Source organism: Haliotis asinina, chromosome 4, assembly GCF_037392515.1.
Source record: "Haliotis asinina isolate JCU_RB_2024 chromosome 4, JCU_Hal_asi_v2, whole genome shotgun sequence".
Taxonomy (NCBI): domain Eukaryota; kingdom Metazoa; phylum Mollusca; class Gastropoda; order Lepetellida; family Haliotidae; genus Haliotis; species Haliotis asinina.
The window spans coordinates 80207370-80227145 of NC_090283.1; the positions used below are offsets into that span (position 1 = coordinate 80207370).

At 41.1% G+C, this 19776-nt stretch overlaps 1 protein-coding gene across 1 annotated transcript in view; it reads right to left on the minus strand.

Annotated features, from left to right (window-relative positions):
* LOC137281962 (uncharacterized) overlaps window positions 1-7225 on the minus strand; it is a 37041-nt gene extending 29816 nt beyond the window's left edge. Inside the window, exon 1 of the mRNA XM_067813701.1 lies at window positions 7030-7225. Within this exon, the coding sequence (XP_067669802.1) occupies window positions 7030-7146 (117 nt within the window). The 5' untranslated portion in view covers window positions 7147-7225. The remainder of the gene's footprint in view (window positions 1-7029) is intronic.
* Between the last annotated feature and the right edge of the window lie 12551 nt (window positions 7226-19776).

Below are 19776 nucleotides of genomic sequence, written 5' to 3' on the forward strand. Positions count from 1 at the left end.
CTAAAGGCTTGTCGATGCACGCTTTTCTCACTTCTCGCGTCGTCACCGAGGCGTAGCGGGACGATATGACTTTCGCATCGGGAGTATAAAAGTCGTATACTCCCGCTGGCGGATCGTGATGGATGTACATGGAATTTTATCAGAGTCACGTGGACCAATCAAAACTCGACGTTCTTACATGAGGCTAGATAATATCCCCTGAACTATCCTACTGTCCTGGAAAACCATTATCATGCTACCAACATCACATGATACATGATTCAAATGGAGCAAAATCAGCCACATCATCACACACGGTCCACATAATGCTAAAACGCCTGGTTAATTATACTACAGTCAATCAGTGCGTGAATAAAACCTATTAGCTTCATCTGTACACACAAATAAAAACACATCAAAATGGCGGCCTTCCTGTCAGGGCCTCGATCGAGGGCACAAGGATATGTGAAATTGTTTGTAATGTTCCAAAAACCTCTCTTTCCTACCTTCAGTCGTCATCAAACTTTACATTGACGGATCCAAAGGGTGGGGGTGGGAGTGGGGATGGGGGAGACAACATTCATGCCTTACATACTTGCTATGACACCTTTTATTTATGCACATTGACTGTAATACCATTAAATGACTATCGTTACATCGCCTGTTTGTCTGTAAAAAATGATCGTGTATAATGCGTGAGGTGTATTAATTGTTTGATTTGTATTGTTAACGTGTTATAGGTCTGTGGCCTTCTCAGCACACATACAATGAATAATAGGCCGATGTGATGTGAGACATTCAATAACATGTGAAGTTGAATATTTATTATGACAAATATATACAACGTTTTTTTCAGGGTGGGGTGTCCCCAATCATAACTCAAAATTAATCATATTATGACGTTCTGCTTTCGTTGTTTAACGCCGTATCTCGACTACATTCCAGCTATATGGCGGCTGATTGTAACTAATTGAGTCTGGACCAGACGATCAAGTGATCAACAGTATCAGCATCGATCTACACAACTAGAGCACAAAGGCTAAAGTGGTTGTACCGCATGTCTACGTTTCTGATCGCAAAAAATACTACATTCTTGGACCTCCTGTATTTGTCACATCTACATGCTCATACAGTTATAGTCTTGAGGCCGCTGCAGGCTGAAACTGCCTGTATCAGTGTTTAACCAGCCGGCGCATCGTAGGAGAAGCTGGCAGAATGTATACAGGGGCTCCTTTCACAAAGCAACCTTTACTAAGGTTAGCCTTAACTCCTATTAGACTTAGGTAGCCTTAGTGCAGTGTTAAAGAATGGGAGTTGAGGTTAACCTTAGTACAGGCTGCTTTATGAAAGGAGCCCCAGTTTTACAGTGCATGTATATTGTGACACGTATGTTGAAGGGTTCATGAGTGCTAGTTGCAAGAGAACCGCCGAGAACGTTGCTATGGAAACGCCTTAGTTTCCGAGTCTAAAATACGTTAATTACCTATGTTAATGATGCTTACCTCAAGGTAGATATGATACCTCTTCATAACAGACACTTTCCTCCATATTATAATCATGAGTAACTCATGGTAACATTTTGGTCGTATATTTTCTTGTGAACTTTTTCTGCATTTTCACAACTTACTGTTAAAATAACAAATTCAAAATACAAGCCGTAAATCTAAACAAAAAAATCATTTAGCAAAATTTCATATTTACATAAAGAGTTACTTGATTGAATGTTAAGATAGCACCTTAATTAAACATATCCAGGTACAGTCGAACCCCGTTTACATAGACCCCACATATCCGGAAACCTCGCCTTCCGGACGACTTTTACGTGAAACGAAACTTACGTTCATTAAGTGTCGATAGTAACGGAGAGTCAGTTATTATTGTAATAAGTCTGCGGTTTGAAAAGACACACCTGAAACTATAGCCGGTTATAAAGTCGCTTGGAAATTACAAATATCATATATAGAAGTAAGTATGGTGTAGGTACCATCTGCGTAGATGGTAATTTGTTTAAAATTTTGACACAAATACTTTTCCATACCTCTCCATACCTGACCGGAAAGTTAGTGACATAATGCATTGGTACAGGTGTACCTGTCTGAGAAGGTAGAAAAGGGAAGACACAAGATCTTTAAGATTCTTTCCCCGAAGCGACGGACCGCGAAGCAGGATGCATTAATTTCCACGTCTATGTGCAAGAGCACTATCGTGACTGTGTTACCTGCTCACGTGCCGAGGTGGGGGTCGTGAGAGTTCGCTAGGGTGTACCTGAGCGAGTGACTGACATAGCTGCGCTGTAGCTGGCAATATTTCACCCCCCCTGATGTTGTCTTCACAAGATGACATCATCAATCAGTCTCGGAGGTGACATTAACCTACATTCTGTCTCAGTTTACATTCGCAAACGACGAATATATGTTTCAGTTCACTTACTAATATTGTGGGAATTCCCCATGCATATAATCTGATCCGACTATGTAAAAATAATTAGGTCAGGCGTTAACTACACTTACTGAAAGCAACAAACTTCGTGTTATTACCTTTGGCTATTTTTAACTCGGAAAATACATTTTGATGTCAATACCCCACTGACATATTTAATTCCAGATAAAACGGTGTATGTTTTGTTTTCGTATATGTGATCGCAAGAGTTTGACATTTTGAGCCGGGACGTACGCAACGACGGAATCCATTCCACCTCCAGAATCCCCTGCCCAGAGTCGATAGTACGATTTCCACTCTGCAATGACCATGTGTACATTTACTTGCTGTCAGTTAGGCCTCAGAATTGACAATGCCCTCCATACGTCTGTCTCATAACGTTTGGGAAGCTTTCTGTTGTTCAAGCAACTTCCCAGCAAATGTCTAATGACTACTCCTTGAAAAGACCATCTCGACATAAAGAGAGCATTGACTGCGAAAAGGTTGATGTCATCATTCTTGTCATACGGCTGCCTTGGGGAGAGATTTTGCTACTCTCAATCTTTGTGCAAAGATCTCAGTGTGAAACACAGAACAGGTCTTCTTTATTTCAAGACCCGTGAAGATCCGGGTCAGAACTCGATCTTCAGTAATCCATGGCTGTCACAAGACTGAGGCGACTAACGGGGTAGGGTGGTCAGACTAGCTGACTTGGTTGACACATGTCATCGGTATCCAGGTGCCCAAATCGATGCTCACGCTATTGATCACTGGATTGCCTGGTCCAGACTTGAGAACTTACAGACCGCCGCCATATAGCTAGAATAGTGCTGAGTGCGGCGTAAAACTAAACTCCCTTCTTCCCTCCCTCACTCACTCACACCTCTATTTCAAGGCCATGTGGGCAAATCACTTGAAGGGGATTGGTTATTTGATGTTTATTGAGCAATATCAGATCGCCGATATACATGAAGCTTGAGTTAAACTTTTAGACCAAATTATCTAGTTTCGATTTTGCCAACCCGAGCAGAAATTCTACTCTTCGTGCATTCAACGTACACCTGCTATTTCGTGTCCGTAAAGATGACATTTTTTTGTCTAAAACTTTCAATCGAAACATACAAGTTAACAACCAGGAACTCCAGTATTTTACATGCTGTTTTCTCAGTAAACTACAGATGACATTCGCATAATTTTGACAAATTGTCTTGAAGGAACAGTGATATTTTAACGTATGTTTGTGAATAGGCCCAGACTGTGTCCTGCGTGTGGTCGGACATACCTCGACAAGCATATAAGGAGAAATGGGTTAAACTCTATCTGCAACCAGATCATACCATGTGTTAATAGTGAGTCCAAAATCTATCGAGTTAAAATGGCTGTATTTATCAAAGCACTCATGCGCAAACACCAGTATTTCAAATTAACCAGTTAATGCAAGGCTGTTGCTGCAGTGCCATTTTACGATTGGTCTCACTGAAAATATAGGAAAGACTGAGTGTACCTCACTGAGAATATAGGAAAGGCTGTGTGCACCTCACTGTGAAAATAGGAAAGTTTGTGTGTACCTCACTGACAATATGGGGAAGGCTGTGTGTACCTCACTGAGAAAATAGGAAAGGTTGTGTGTACCTCACTGAGAATATGGGAAAGGCTATGTGAGGACCAAGATATGGAAATACCTGCAATTATGTATACACTAGGCAATTGTAAGTGTGTTGGGGGGAAGTGGGGAGCAAGTCAAAGCCCTGGCTCGCTTGAATTGCTGAGAGGCATTGTGCTCCTGGGTGTATACTGTATAATGATTTGTATCTGGCACGAGGTCTATGAATATAATATACTTGGATTTATGCCCTGTGAGGTCCCACGTTTGCAGTGAATAGGCGCGATTCAGTGGTTGGATAGAATCTGGTCGTGTATGGATTTTCGTGTTCGACACAATGAGAGACCGACCAACCCTCCAATTGGTTTCTGTTGACAGTCAAACACGCATGACTGAGCTCACGCCCGTCCCCGTTGTGTCTAATGCTTTCACCCCATAGTCAGTGTGCAAGATCAATAGCTTGTGTAGGGGACCGACCATTAGAGGGGGGTGGGGTGGGGACATGGGATAGGGGAGCACACTTTGTCATACACACTTTGCTTAATAGAGGAACTTTTTTCACATTTCCGGTGAGGAACTCGAAGTGAGATTTCTCGGTAAAATTCCGTGAGTAGTGTGATGGATTCTACGACAGGTGCGCCGGCCAGCGTTTTGGTATCAGCGCCACAGTTTGTGGAATATACCTCTGTGCGATGTCTGTGAGGATTTCATCTGATGTTGGCACTTATCTGCAATCGAAACATTGTGTCCCACTTTACCTCCTCCTGAATCAATGACCATTGTTTGCATTGTGTCTCCATCAAACATCAAGCAGTTTCTGGTCCTCGACTACCGTTTTTTTCTGGTTTCTTGTTTTAAACAAGGCCAATACTCTAGAATTCATTACTATAATGGTCATCCTACAAATAGTGCGTATTGATGAAATGGATGGTTGCCATGGATACAGTGCCATCCAAATTAATGGGATTCCACATGGCAAGATACCATGGCATTTTGTTAAATCGAATCGAATTGCATATTTCGAACAAAATCTCTGTCTCCACCCTTCAGGGTGATGCCTTTATTTCATGTTGTTGCCTAACAGGTCTGTACAACGGAAATATTCAAATCCCGATGGGTTTAATCGTCTGTCTCAACGTTTATGAAAATCACCTATATTGACAGTACACTGGAAGGTATCGCATGCTGCTCTGTCAGTAGGTTTCAAGCAATACCACAGTTAGGGGCACCAGAAGATTTAATACATTTGTCTCTTGTATTTTACACTGCACAGTAAACATGACTTTTTGAGAGTGATTGATGGGCACTTGGCAAATGGATTATTTCTCTATTAATCTCTATCTATAACAGAAATTACTTGGATTAGTTGTATACAGGTTTTCAGTGAACTGTCAGACAACTTACCATCAAGATAATGGCTGCTTGTTATGCTCAAAATGTCGAAAATGTCGCACGGACCGTGTAATGAGGCACCTGTATCCTGACACCCCAAACACACACGCATGCACGCACACCCATACGCCGACGAACGCGCGAACACACACACACACACACACACACACACACACACAGAGAGAGAGAGAGAGAGAGGGAGGGAGGGAGAAATTAAAATATTTTCTGTCACCCAGATGTTTACATAGTACATAAATTTTTCTGTATCACATAGATGAAAATCTACCCGGCTTTACTAACCTACGAGACACATCCATAAAACAGTACATAGATAAAATATATCTAAAATATAGAGAAAACGTGGGTGGTGTGGTAAGTTTTCTGCTTTAGGACACACGTAACACTGAAGCAGCTAAAGCATATACTGGGTTATCACATTCCATAATAAAACACAGACAACAACAACAAGACCATCCATTACACAGCTCAACAAAGACTTTAACGCTGACACAATTATTCACCAGATCTATTTACGTCGTGTCCTTTGTGAGAGCCCGGGACATACAACAATGGCTAGTTCATGTATGGTGTATACAGATTTTGGCATGCACGCAGGAAATTGCTAAGCTGATATTTCCGTGGCTTTGACTTCCACATTAACACCGTGTAATCATGTAGATCAAACATCGTTTTCAGCGTGATACTAGTTATATGTCACGTTATGTAAGTTGAAATGTCTCCCTCCCTGATGGGGCTGGTGGGGTGGGGGTGAGGGCCCTGTCATGTACAAATAGTTGGAATGGGAAGGAGTCGGTCACAGTTCACAAACTAGTCAGTACAAGAGGACATTTTGTGTATATGTATTTCAAGTGAATATATCGCCACACTGCACATCACACTAGATTTCTCACGGTATATCACACAGATGAGAGCTGTTCTATTACAACTGTGGGTGTGGTCCCAACGACCCCCTCACTGACTCAGTGCGAGGGGTGTGTTGATGGCATTTAACCGGTGTGTTCACTTGTGTAAGAGCGCAGTGGGGTGGGGTGGGGTGTAGTGTGTGTCTGGGGAGGGGTGGGGGTGATGATGGGATATCAGTTTGAGACACAAGTCCACGTTCCTATCTGTTAAAATCAGACCCCGACAGCTTTAAGTTTTAAACCATTTCAAATAAACAGGGGAAACCTATGTTTTCCATTATTTTCAAGAATAGTATTTGGAATATCAAATTGCGGCACGACTTTCTACAGCAACTTCACAGCATTATAGCGTGATAACGAACCTTGTTTTCCATTTAGTCAACATCTATGAAAACCAGGATGTTAGGGTGGACAGTTCGGACCCTGAACCTATCCCGAGATCTCACGGTAGGAATGAGTTGTCTGGCATAATATTGTCTGGAAAAACACTACCAGGAATCGTTAGATGTTAACATGCAAGACCAAGGCCTGTTTGAGTGGCATCTGAAGACGTTGCAGTATCGACAGAAGCCACGAGGCGATGTTTGCTCTGGTTGTACTAGCTCGGCTCAGTTTTACGCTTTTAATATCGATCGTTCCTTGGCAGACTCGCATATCTTAACGAATATGTGCTCATACTAGTTCTATCAAGAGGACCAGGCATTATTCACTTACCTCCACTTTTTGCTTTGGGACATTTTTTAACTTCTGCGCCCACACTGGAGCATGGTAATCCACGAGATATTTAGCCATCGCGAGTAAACTGTACGTCCGTTTTGCAAAGACTACCATACAAGCAGACCCGCGCGAGTCGCCTTTGGCTGAACGAAGCGAACGCTTGACGTCTGCTCGGTTGGTTGGACGAGAGGCAGGGCTACATCTGAGGTCGACGTGCGTTAGGATTTGTTAGCATTGAAACATGCAACATGGTTGACTGGTGTGGGCTTCTCGTTGAAATTGTAAGGAACTATATAATTCATTTCGTGACGAAATGATATCAAAATATAATAATTTAACCCAAGGTCGTTTGTGTATCGTGAACGACACGTGCACTTGGGCTTGTCAAGGGTTTCAGTCACTCTGCTTATTGTATGCGGAAACTGCTCAACCCAAGGTAATGGCGGCTCAGTCAATTAGGTAGAAAAGTTTCAAACAGAGGTAGCCTGAACTCACGGTGAAGGGAAGTACCTTTTGCATAACAGATAACATTGAGTACAAAACCTCAGTCTTCTTCCATTTTATTATAACACAACCCGTGAAGGTTTGAATTGATCTTCAGTACCCATGCTTGTCGTAAGAGGTGGCTAATGGGATCTGGTGGTCAACCTCGCTGACTTGGTTGACACATGTCATCGGTATCCAGGTGCCCAAATCGATGCTCACGCTATTGATCACTGGAGTGTCTGGTCCAGACTCGATTATCTACAGACCGCCACCATACAGATGGTCGATTGCTGATTGTGGTGTAAAACTAAACTCACTCCACTTACCCATTAAAATAAGACAATCGTTACAAGGCGCTCTTCCTGTGTTATCCAGTACAGGTGGACAGGTGTATGTATCTACAACTGAAGACGAGTAAAGCGTCTGACAGGGGACATGTTAAACTACGGTACTTGATATCACCCTGTCTGCTGCCTGGCTAGCTCTGTGTCAGTATACTGTAGCAAACATGCACGCACGCACGCACGCACTCACGCACGCACGCACGCACACAAAGACACATGTACGTGATGTTTATCTCGCATGGTGTTAGCAGTAGAAGCACTACTTAAGTAAATAGGTAAAAAACTGTTTTTGTCTGCTACCCTCTTTCCCTAATATCTACACAATTATAAATAGGATATGTGGAAATGATCCAAATCAGCCTCACTGGGCATTCAGTGGGATGCGTAATAGGATATTCGGAAAAGCATGCTCGTAAAATCGCGCAAAACGTCGAAAACATACGAATAGCTCCTGAAACCATGATAGATCAGGTTATGGTCAGAAATAAGGTCGATTAGTCGGGTATGACGACGGACTGTCGATGAAATGCGCATACGGGTACAAGGTTCCATCTTAAAGATGTTTTATGTGTGTGTTGAATGTCTCATATGTTGATTAACATCTTACGTGTGTCTTTTCATAAAGGTTACGTTGAGATGCGAAAAAGTGATACCTATAGAAAAGCTTAATTCAGCCACCTTATTTGTTGTCTCTAGACATTTAGGTGGCATAACCGCCCGATCATCGACAGGACTGGATATTATTTGTAAACTGTTATGACATGCCGTTTGCTTCCCCAGTATAATTCCATTAAGGATTATCTTATCTCAGCTGACATCTCTATCCCCCAGCCCGACCCCAACCACTGCCTGTGACACCCCGTCCTGACACATCATTTGAGGCGCCCCCTCCTACCTGTTTCCTTTTATGGTGATAGTGAGAGTCCTTGGAAGCTACATTGTTCATAGTTTCAGTACTAAAATTTTTTTTTCAGCCAGCTATCGTTTATAATGAAGCTAAGACATTAGAATAGACATTTAAAAAGTGTCCGTTGTAATACAATATCATCGCACACTACTTTGTGTAAAGTCATGGTCTTTTCCAAATACAACGCTTTGGACTTACAAAAAAGACGCATTGCTAATTTCTGCACTAATCTCTCCTTTAGTAGTAGTGGCAGTAGCAGTAGTAGCAGGGGTTGTGGCAGTAGTAGTAGTAGTAGTAGTAGTAGTAGTAGTAGTAGTAGTAGTAGTAGTAGTAGTGGGTCCTTATTCAGACAGTCACCACTACTGTTACTACTACCACCACCACCACTACTACTACTGCTACTACTTCTACTACTGCTACTACTACTACTGGTGCTGCTGCTACTACTGCTACTACTACTACTGGTGCTGCTGCTACTACTGCTACTACTACTACTGGTGCTGCTGCTACTACTACTACTACCACCACCACCACTACTACTACTGCTTCTACTACTACTACTGCTACTACTACTACTGGTGCTGCTGCTACTACTACTACTACTGCTTCTACTTCTACTACTGCTACTACTACTACTGGTGCTGCTGCTACTACTACTACTACTGCTTCTACTTCTACTACTGCTACTACTACTACTGGTGCTGCTGCTACTACTACTACTACTGCTACTACTTCTACTACTTCTACTACTACTACTGGTGCTGCTGCTTTTAACTGAATGACACTTTAACTTAAAACGATTAAGGTGTTGTTGTTGTTGTTGTTGTTGTTGTTGTTGTTGTATATCGCTTATAAACTTATACTCCATATATCATTCCTCGTGATTAAATTCAGTCAGGTACACGAAAACATTTCCTGAGCCGTGAATTTCGAACGAGGTGTATGTTTAGCTTTCATTTCTCGGTCCACTGGACTAAATCGATATCAAACGCACTCTAAGAAAGCAGTTGGTATACTTCTAATGAGGTGATAAGTTACGTCCGCCGTGACTAGTACCATATATCACTTTAGTTTACACAACACCAAGTGTTTTCCCACAGATTTCTCAAGTAGCCTTATATCGTTTAAAAAAAAATATCAACAGCCATTCCACACTCACATGGGTAACGACAATAGCAATTTCTGGCCAATCTGTCCGGCTAACTTTCCGAGGAAGATGAACATCTGCTAAACCTACCCTGAAACAATGGATTACATAATGGGCGATGTCATCAGATTTGCTCAAATGAAGATGCTAACTATATTCAATCAGCGTGATCGTTCAGATCCATGTTTTATATGTACGGTTTCGTGGTAATAGCGAAATATTAAAGAACATGTCGGTGATGAAAATAGGGGGTGTGACATTGTTTGCATATGGTCCATGTAACGACGATTTTCGTTTCTCGAAACTGCTTAGATAACGTTTTCCAACACTGAAAGTAACGATGGCCGTTCTGCTGACGTAGGCTTTGCCATAATATCGATGAAAATGCCATGAAAACACACTTTTAACACCCCTGAACGGGTGTTTCTGTAGTAAATGTATGGCGCGTCTCCCTGTACGGAACCCGTGAAGGTCCCGGGGTAGAATAGGCCTTCAGCAACCCATGCTTGCCATAAAAGGCGACTCAGCTTGTCGTAAAAGGCGACTAACGGGATCGGGTGGTCAGGCTCGCTGACTTCGTTGACGCATGTCATCGGTTCCCAACTGCGCAGATCGATGCTCATGTTGTTGATCACTGGATTGTCTGGTCCAGACTCGATTATTTACAGACCGCCGCCATATAGCTGTAATATTGCTGAGTGCGGCGTAAAACTCAACTCACTCACTCACGCTCCCTGCACGGAAGGTCGCATTTTGGCAGTTGGAACCAGGCTGAGGGAGGTAATAAAATTATCGGGCCGAACCGTAGATGCGTCAAGGGTATAGTGGAGATTTATCGGAAGTATACCCTGGAGATGTCGAGGATGCCCTGCGCTTATACACACGAATATCCTCTCAGTGACGGGCGGCCTGATAGCCAAGTTTGGTGTCCCCGTCGTGATATTGATGGAATATTGCTAGGAGCGGCTTTAAAATATACCCACTCACTCATCTAAGAGCAGGCGTTACCACATGCAAGTACCACACGTAATGTCCACACCCAAAGCTCATTTTCATCCGTTTTCACGAGGGTTTCAATGGTCATTCAATAAACTTTGAATACAAGGAGGGCGGTGGTGATGGTGGTGTTTTGCAAGGTGATGCTTTGTTCTGGCCAGATCATTTTTATACAGGACACGTAAGTAGGGTAAGTCTATCCTACCAAGTGGTTTATAAGCACGTTATAACGAGGCAGAGTGTCATGTCAGGACTAGGAACACACCCAGTGAACTGGTTATTAATGACACTTCCAGCTACCGACTTTGAAGCAGCGCTAATGTCATGATTAACTCAATCATGGAAAGTCAACGGCAGAACACAAAAGGTCAGACAAGAATGTCAGCTGCACGTCGACAGATATTACAAATGTAATATAACAATCTGATAGTAACAGGACTCCTAGACGGAGGCAGCCACTCGTCTTGCTCTATCACATCATCATGCAATTCCTTGTAGCATTGTACTGTGTAATGTAAACCTTTAAACATAAGAAGAGGCAAAAATAAAATAAAATAAAAATAAAAGAAAGGTAATAAAAACCAAACCCAAAAAACCCCAAAAGACAAAGCAAAAAGACAAAAACAAAAACACTCACTCTGGTAGATTTAAATTTACTGTGAATGTTTTTGGACTTACGTACCCTCTCAGGAGGACAACAATTTTACAATACTTCAACCTCCCTTGAGGGTACAGCCACTAACAATTCAAGTTACTAATATAAACTACCAATCATTAAAATACATCTATTTACAGCACATACTATTCATAATTCAATCAAGAAATCAATTTCCTTTAAAAAAACAATGATTAAATGAGAATTAACAGTGTTAAAAAGATCCTTGACAGTTTTGACATTGAAATATTTATCCCTTGTGATGGAGAATTCAATACAGTCAAGCAGGACATGCTTGACCGTGATTCTCTCATCACAAGGGATACAAAACGGAGGATCCTCGCCTTTTAACAAGTATACATGAGTATATCGTGTATGGCCAGTACGACATCGTCTTAAAATAACCTCTTCAAATCTGGACTGACAACCCAAGTAGGTGTAACCAATATACGGTTTTATTTCATGCAATTTATTTATGCCTACTTGGGTGTCCCACTTCTTCTGCATCAGATCACGGATGTAAGTTCTAATGCTCGCTTTGTAATCAGTGTAAGGAATAAGAAGTGGTGTCACAGATTTGTTGAGTGCTGCCTTGGCAGCAAGATCGGCCATTGTGTTACCAGAAATGCATACGTGGCTGGATAACCAACAAAAAACGATGTCGTATTGGCCAGTAGCAAGGTTATTATACAATTCAATTATTTCAATTAAAAGTGGATGTTTACAAGAAATATTTTTAATAGCCTGAAGGCAAGAAAGAGAGTCAGAATAGATTATATACTGTTTATGTTTCGGGTGTCTGTTAATATATTTAAAAGTAGTCAGTATGGCGTTAGCTTCAGCTGTAAAAATGGAGCTGTTACCTGGAATTCTAGAAGATATTGTTCTAGATCCAATGACCGTCGCACATGCTACTGCACCACCGTCCTTGGAACCATCTGTAAATAAGGGTTTGTAATTGCTATATTTATGTTTTAATTGATTATATTCTTGTTTATATTGTAATTCATTAGTTTCTGACTTTTTAAATGAAGTTAATGTTAGATCAACTTGTGGCCTAAGCAACTGCCAAAGTGGAGAAGAAAGAAGACGGGAGGGAGCTACGTTTACCAGCTCAATGCCGGCCGAAAAAAGAAAGGGTTTAATTCTGTGCCCAAGAGGTGGAACAAGAGAAGACCTCTTGTCGTATAAATTTTCATAAAGTAGATTAAACACACAATTATATGCAGGATTAGATCCATTAGAATATAATTTAGTAATGTATTGTAAAGACAATTTTATGCGACGTTGAGTAAGAGATGGTTCATCGGCCTCAACGTAGAGACTGTCAATAGGTGAAGTTCTGAACGACCCAAGACAAAGTCTTAGGCCTTGATGGTGGACAGAATCAAGAAGTTTAAGGTTGCGTTTGCAGGCTCCACCATATACGATGGAGCCATAATCGAGTTTCGAACGGACCAGTGATCGATATAGGTGTAGTTTGATCCCCTCCCCACTTTGAGTTGGAAACAACTTTCAACAAATCTAGTGCCTTCAGGTATTTAGCTTTAAGGGATTTAATGTGCGGTAAGAACCAGTGATCGATATAGGTGTAGTTTGATCCCCTCCCCACTTTGAGTTGGAAACAACTTTTAACAAATCTAGTGCCTTCAGGTATTTAGCTTTAAGGGATTTAATGTGCGGTAAGAAGGTTAAATGAGAATCGAAAATTAAACCCAAGAACTTGGCCTCCTTTACAACTTTGATGGGAGTGCCATTTAAAGATAGTTCAGGGTCCTTATGCGGTTTATATTTTCTACAAAAGTGTATACAATTAGTTTTGGACTTAGAAAATTTAAAACCGTTTTCAAGACACCATTTATTTATTTTATTTAAACACAACTGTAATTGCCGTTCAATGGTATGCATATTTTTACCAAGACAGGAAATATTAAAATCATCCACAAAAAGTGATCCATCAATTGAATCATTTAAAACCTTGGATGAACTGTTGATCTTAATACTAAATAAAGTGACGGACAAAAGACTGCCTTGAGGGACACCCTGATCCTGATTGTAATGATCAGACAGGGTTGAACCCACCCGGACCTGAAGTTGCCTGTCTTTTAAAAACTCTGATATAAAAAGAGGCAAACGACCTCTTAACCCAAAGTCATGTAAATCCTTTAAAATGCCATGCTTCCATGTCGTATCGTAAGCTGTCTCAAGATCAAAGAAGATCGATACAGCATGTTGTTTATTTACTATAGCATTTTTAACGAAGGATTCTAAACGTACCAAATGATCAATGGTACTACGGTTTTTCCTAAAACCACACTGTATACCAAGTTAATCTGTTATTCACCACACGTTCCATGGTTTTACAGACACAACTTGTTAAAGAGATTGGTCTGTAATTAGACGGATCGCTATGATCCCGGCCAGGTTCTGGAATGGGGACTACAATGGCATTTCGCCAGGAAGCTGGGAAATTTCCTGATGTCCATATTGTATCAAAAATATTAAGCAACGTTTCGAGACATGATTCGGCCAAATGCTTCAATAGCTGATAGTGGATATCATCAGCCCCTGTTGCTGTATCATGAGCTTGCTCAAGGGCGCATTGTAGCTCATATAGTGAAAATAATTCATTGTAATCTTCACCGTTGTCTGAGTTAAAATTTAATCTTTTCTTCTCCTGCTGTTTCTGAAACTTTTGAAACTCAAGGACATAATTGGATGAAGATTAATGCGTGGCGAGATTTCGCCAAGTTTATTAGCAATGTCAGATTTATTAGTTAATAAATTATCACCATCCTTCAGATGGTGGACAGTAGATCTAGAACCCTTGCCCTTTATTCTTTGAATCATATTCCACACCTTTGACATAGGCGTGCGTAAATTTATTTTAGAAACGTAATTTCGCCATGACTGGCGCTTATTTTGTTTGAAAGTACGTCTGGCTTTGGCATTTAAAAGTTTTACTTTATCTAAATTATGTACAGTAGGATGTCGGCGAAAATACTTTTCCGCTTTCTTCCTACACTTTCTGGCCTGTTTACATTTATTGTTGAACCATGGTTTACGAATGTGTGGAACTGCAGAGGACTTTGGTATAGTTTGGTCAGCAATGTTATTAAGTGTATCAGAAAACAGCTGTATAGGATCTTCGCTATTTAATTTAATTTAATTGTTCAGAACAAAGTGTGTTATATAATGACCAATCAGCCCTAGAGACGTTTCGCCTGGATAAGGCTGGATCATCCCCTGGGATGATGCCTTTAAGAATGGTGGGGAAATGATCACTACCGCATAGGTCATCATGGACCTCCCATTCAAATTCATTATATAAATTAGAATCAGCAAGAGATATATCCAGGGAAGAGTATGTTCCCGTAGCTGGATGTAAATAAGTGGCTGAATCATCATTAAAAATACAAGTTATTATCGGATATGAATTCCTCGATGATTTTACCTTTAGTATTTGTGTTGACACTTCCCCAAAGTGGGTTGTGTCCGTTAACATCACCCATGACGAGACATGGCTTCGGAAGTTGATCATATAGTTTTTGAAGATCTGATTGTTGAATATTTGAAGAGGGGGGTATATACAAGCTGCACAGTGTCAGGGCCATATGTAAAGTTAGACGAACAGCAACAGTTTGTAAATTTGTATTTAGAGTGACAGGGCTATGAATGACGCTCTCATGAACCAAAATTGAAGCGCCTCCAGTAGCTTTATCTCCCACAGGAGAAAAAGAATGATAATCACTATATTGTCTCAAATTAAAGTTATGTGTATTTTTTAGATATGTCTCTTGGAGACATAATGCTGACGGTTTAAGATCTTGTATGAGTAACTGTATTTCGTTTAAGTTACTCTTTAGTCCTCTGCAATTCCACTGAATCAAGGGCTGAGAACTTTTCATCTCTTAGGCGGATTAATTGGAGATCTCACTCGCCCATTACGTTTAGGCGACAAACTTGTTCTCTGAGGGATGCTCTCTGAAACATCCATCCCTTCAAATGATCCAAATTTATTGTAAAGTTTGACGGGATCATCAGAACCTTTTGATACTCTACTCGTTTCATTGTTTCGAGATGAGTCACTTTTTTATCTGGATAAAGCATTTTTTCCTTTCTTGGAATGTGAATTTGGTGCTGAGTCATTCTGTACCCCTGTTTGTTGATTTGGGGTTACAGAAGCAGGAGACGATACAGGAATCTGTACAGCTGAAGAAGGCTCAGCAGTAGTTTGTGTGCATGAATCGGACATGCAGGAGGTTCTGGATTAATGGAATGTATCCACGTCAAATCTGTTTGGCAGCCAATAGAAGATGTTATCAATGCTGGTCTTTTAGTTCCGGAGGCATAGGAACCATTAGGATCACAGGAAGGTACAAGTTTTCTAGCCTCATTGTAGGTAATGTTCTGAACAGTTTTGATTTTATTAATCTGCATCTCTCTTTTCCATATGGGGCACTCTTTTGACGAGGACGAATGCTCACCAGAACAATTAACACATTTTTAAAAGTTGCTATCGCAGTCTTCAGTAACATGTGATTTCTCACCACAGTGGGCACAAGAAGAGTCAGTTTTATATCTAGATAACGAATTTTTCCCCTTCCTAGACTGTGAACTGGCTGAATCATTCTGTGCTCCTGTCGGCTGAACTGAAGTTACAGTAACAGCTGATGATGTAACAGGAACTTGTTTAGCTGAAGAAGACTCAACAGGCGTTTGTGTAATGGTATCTGCCGTGCAGGTGGGCTCGGAATTGATAGAATGTGTCCATGTCAGATCTGTTTCACAGCCAATTGAAGATGTTACTACAGCTACTTTTCTAGTTACAGAAGCATATGAACCATTTAGATCACTGGATGGTACGAGTTTCCTAGCCTCGTTATAACTAATGTTCTGAGCAACTTTGATTTTACTAATCTGCATCTCTCTTTTCCATATAGGACAATCTTTAGATGAAGATGAATGTTCACCAGAACAGTTAACGCATTTCTTAATGTTGCTGTCGCAGTCTTCCGTAACATGTGTTTTCTCTGCACAGTGAGCACAAGTAATAACATTTTGCACGAATTTACCCCATGACCAAACTTTTGGCACTTAAAACACCTCAGTGGGTTGGGTATATATTGTTCAACTGTAAGGCTACTATAACCTGCTTTGATAGTTTTGGGTGGAGATGAAGAGACGAAAGAAAACAGGTATGTGTTTATGTTAAGTACGTCTGAATTTTGGCGCCGAGTGAAACGTTTCACATTTGTCACACCTTGAGCTTTTAACTCACAAACTATGTCAAGCTGAGACATATCATCTAGGAGGTGATCACGGTCCTTTACAATGTCTTTGCTTGAATTAAGTGACCTGTGAACAGATACAGAAACAGGGAGACCAGCTAAGGAATCAACAGACAGCAAGTTGGTAGCCTGTTGTCTTTTGGCACATTCAATGAGAAGTGATCCAGACCTCATACGTTTGATAGTCTTAACATCTCCTGCTATACCATACACTCCTTTCGAAATCGCAAATGGATTCAGTTTGATAGGATGCTTGTCCGGGGATTCTAGAACCAGAAATCTCGGCCAGTACTCAACTTGTGTAATAGGTATGCAACCTTCATTCGCACCATGATCATTGTCAAGTTGACGCTTTTTTTCAAGGGGGTTTCAAGAGCCATGTCGAAATATTAAAGATTCATCACCCCAGCTCACCACCCACCACGGCGTATCAAAAAGACAATGCTATATACAAGTGGATCTCCAACTTGCAGCACCAAGGATACTGGGATGATATACTCCAGCAGAAGGATTAAACAGATAATCAGTCTACCAGATTGGCCCATGAGCCACCGCCTTCTGGGCATACGACTCTAGGCAAAAACATACATAACATGATACATTTGAAATTATGGAATCCAAATAGTTTGGCCAAGCATGAAAAATCAAATCAACAGTTTCATAAAGTTTTGAGCATATCATAGTTTCAGCTCAGGGCTTGGCATGACCAGCCGATTGATAGAACTGGGCCAGTTCTACCACCCGTCTAGGTGAAGTAAGGGCCGAAGTGGTGTGTTGAGCGAAAGGAGATAAAATGTACAGTCTCCTACTGCCCTCAACCACCAGACTACCGTCCTCCACCGACACGGGACGCAACCCACGGCAAACAGGTTGCCCAATTTGGTCGCCTCTTACGACCAGCAATGGGGTGCTGTGGACACATTCTGCCCCGGGTCCACACGAAAGAAGAGCACTTAGCGTTACCCAGCACCCACCACGAGGAGGTGGCTCTTCATGGGTGCCCAAAACAAACAAACAAACAAAGAAGAAAAACAAGAAAAAAAACCCCAATAAAACAAACCATAAAAACAAAACTATACTTATCACAGAGTGGTATCGTAGATTTTTATTTCCAACTGAAAATATTATACGTTGTCACTTACGTATGTAAAACCGAACTGACTTGGCGCCTAGTCATGAAATGTAATGGGGCAGTGAGACAGCCCAGTGTTGGCTCGTCACGTCTATTTCTGGTGTCCCCCGCCAGGATATTGCTGGAATATTGCTGGAATATTGCTGGAAACAGAATCCTAACCAGAACCATACAATGAGCCCAACCGCCGACCCTGATTCGATACGATACAATATGATATGATAGAAAGTATGTTGGTTGCCAGCCAGCCAGAACGCCGAACTGACTATCTGATCTTGACCGGGAGAAGTTGCTTCCTCCACCTTTTCGCGCTTTCACCAATACACGTGAGAGTGTTAGACCTCAACGATTAATCCCTCACACTGACGGCTCAAGCCAAAGCATTGATGCATCGAGCAGGTGCCTGTAGTTGTTTATTATGGGGTGTTTGGGGGTGACGAGATGTAGGCCAGCACCTTTCAACGTTTGATATGTATACGTGGCGAGAGTTAGAAAACAAGCACATGAACAGACATGGATTCCAGCCACCGATTTTCAGTGACCCATTCACGACATTTCTGCGCAATTTTGCTTTCTATGTCCAAGAATTTTGTTGCGGCAGATGATCGAGAGTGATCATTCTGTCATGACACTCTAATACTATGGATGAAGCCATAATGTCTTCGTTTGAAGCAAATGAGCGACATACCGTAATACATCTAGTAATTTCTTGAAAACATTGTCTTATGTTCGAACATTTAAATAGAACGTGGTGTAAAACACAAACAACAAAGCAACATGTATAAATGGTGTAATTAACAATTGTATTCCAAGATAAACCCCTCTTATAAAAGTAACACAAAGATGCGAGTGTGTATTTACTGTATATTTTGTAATTAATTTAGTAATAATTATTATTGGGTCACAATGTTTAGTGTTTTGAATAATAAATATGGTGGGTCGCATTTCGTATGATAGATGATCCGCATTTTTAGGATTCAGGTTTTCCGGGAATTATCTACACTTGACTTCCTGTTTGTTTACTTCCGGGAGATATTGTTTCGAGGGCATTCTACAGTTTTGGCGATGGCAGTAAGTGCTCGTACTTTCGGGAAACGACTGAAACTGTATATAAAGGCTAGTTGCCGTGCTGTGAGCGACACACATTCGGACATTCACTGGAGTCACATTGCCAACGCTTTAGCCGTCAACGCCTGATCTGCTGCTGTCAGACCGCTCACTGTGTTCACTCTGCACGACAGTTTCTCTCTCACACTAAAACCTTGGTGAGTTTGCTCTACTATATATTTTGTGACCCACTGCCATAGATTTTGTCTCACTTGTATTGTATTTGAAATAGATATTGTGATATTGACTTGCTCTCATTGCCTTAATACAGTATCTGAATATTTTAGACTTGTCTTTGGTCTGTTTTACTGGTTCACAGGGGTTTCTTACACCGTTTGTCACGACAAACTCTTAACCGTAACAGAAGTTACACGAACCGTGTATTCCGCGGCCATATAATGACACAGTTTAACATCTGTGTCATCCACATCAACATACCATATACTAACAGGGTAAAAAAGTGTAAATGTACATAAACTAAAATTGCAAGAAAAGGGTTATTTGAAAAGTTACCAAAAATCCTTAATAACCATGTAGTAAAGCAATTTGTTGAAATTTGATGTCACGTATCTCGCGTAGCACGTGCACTTTGTATACAAGGAACTTACTCCCTTTTTGCATGTTTTCTGACACGTGAAGATCATGCACCTGATACTGAAAATTGAAAAACGGTTGATTA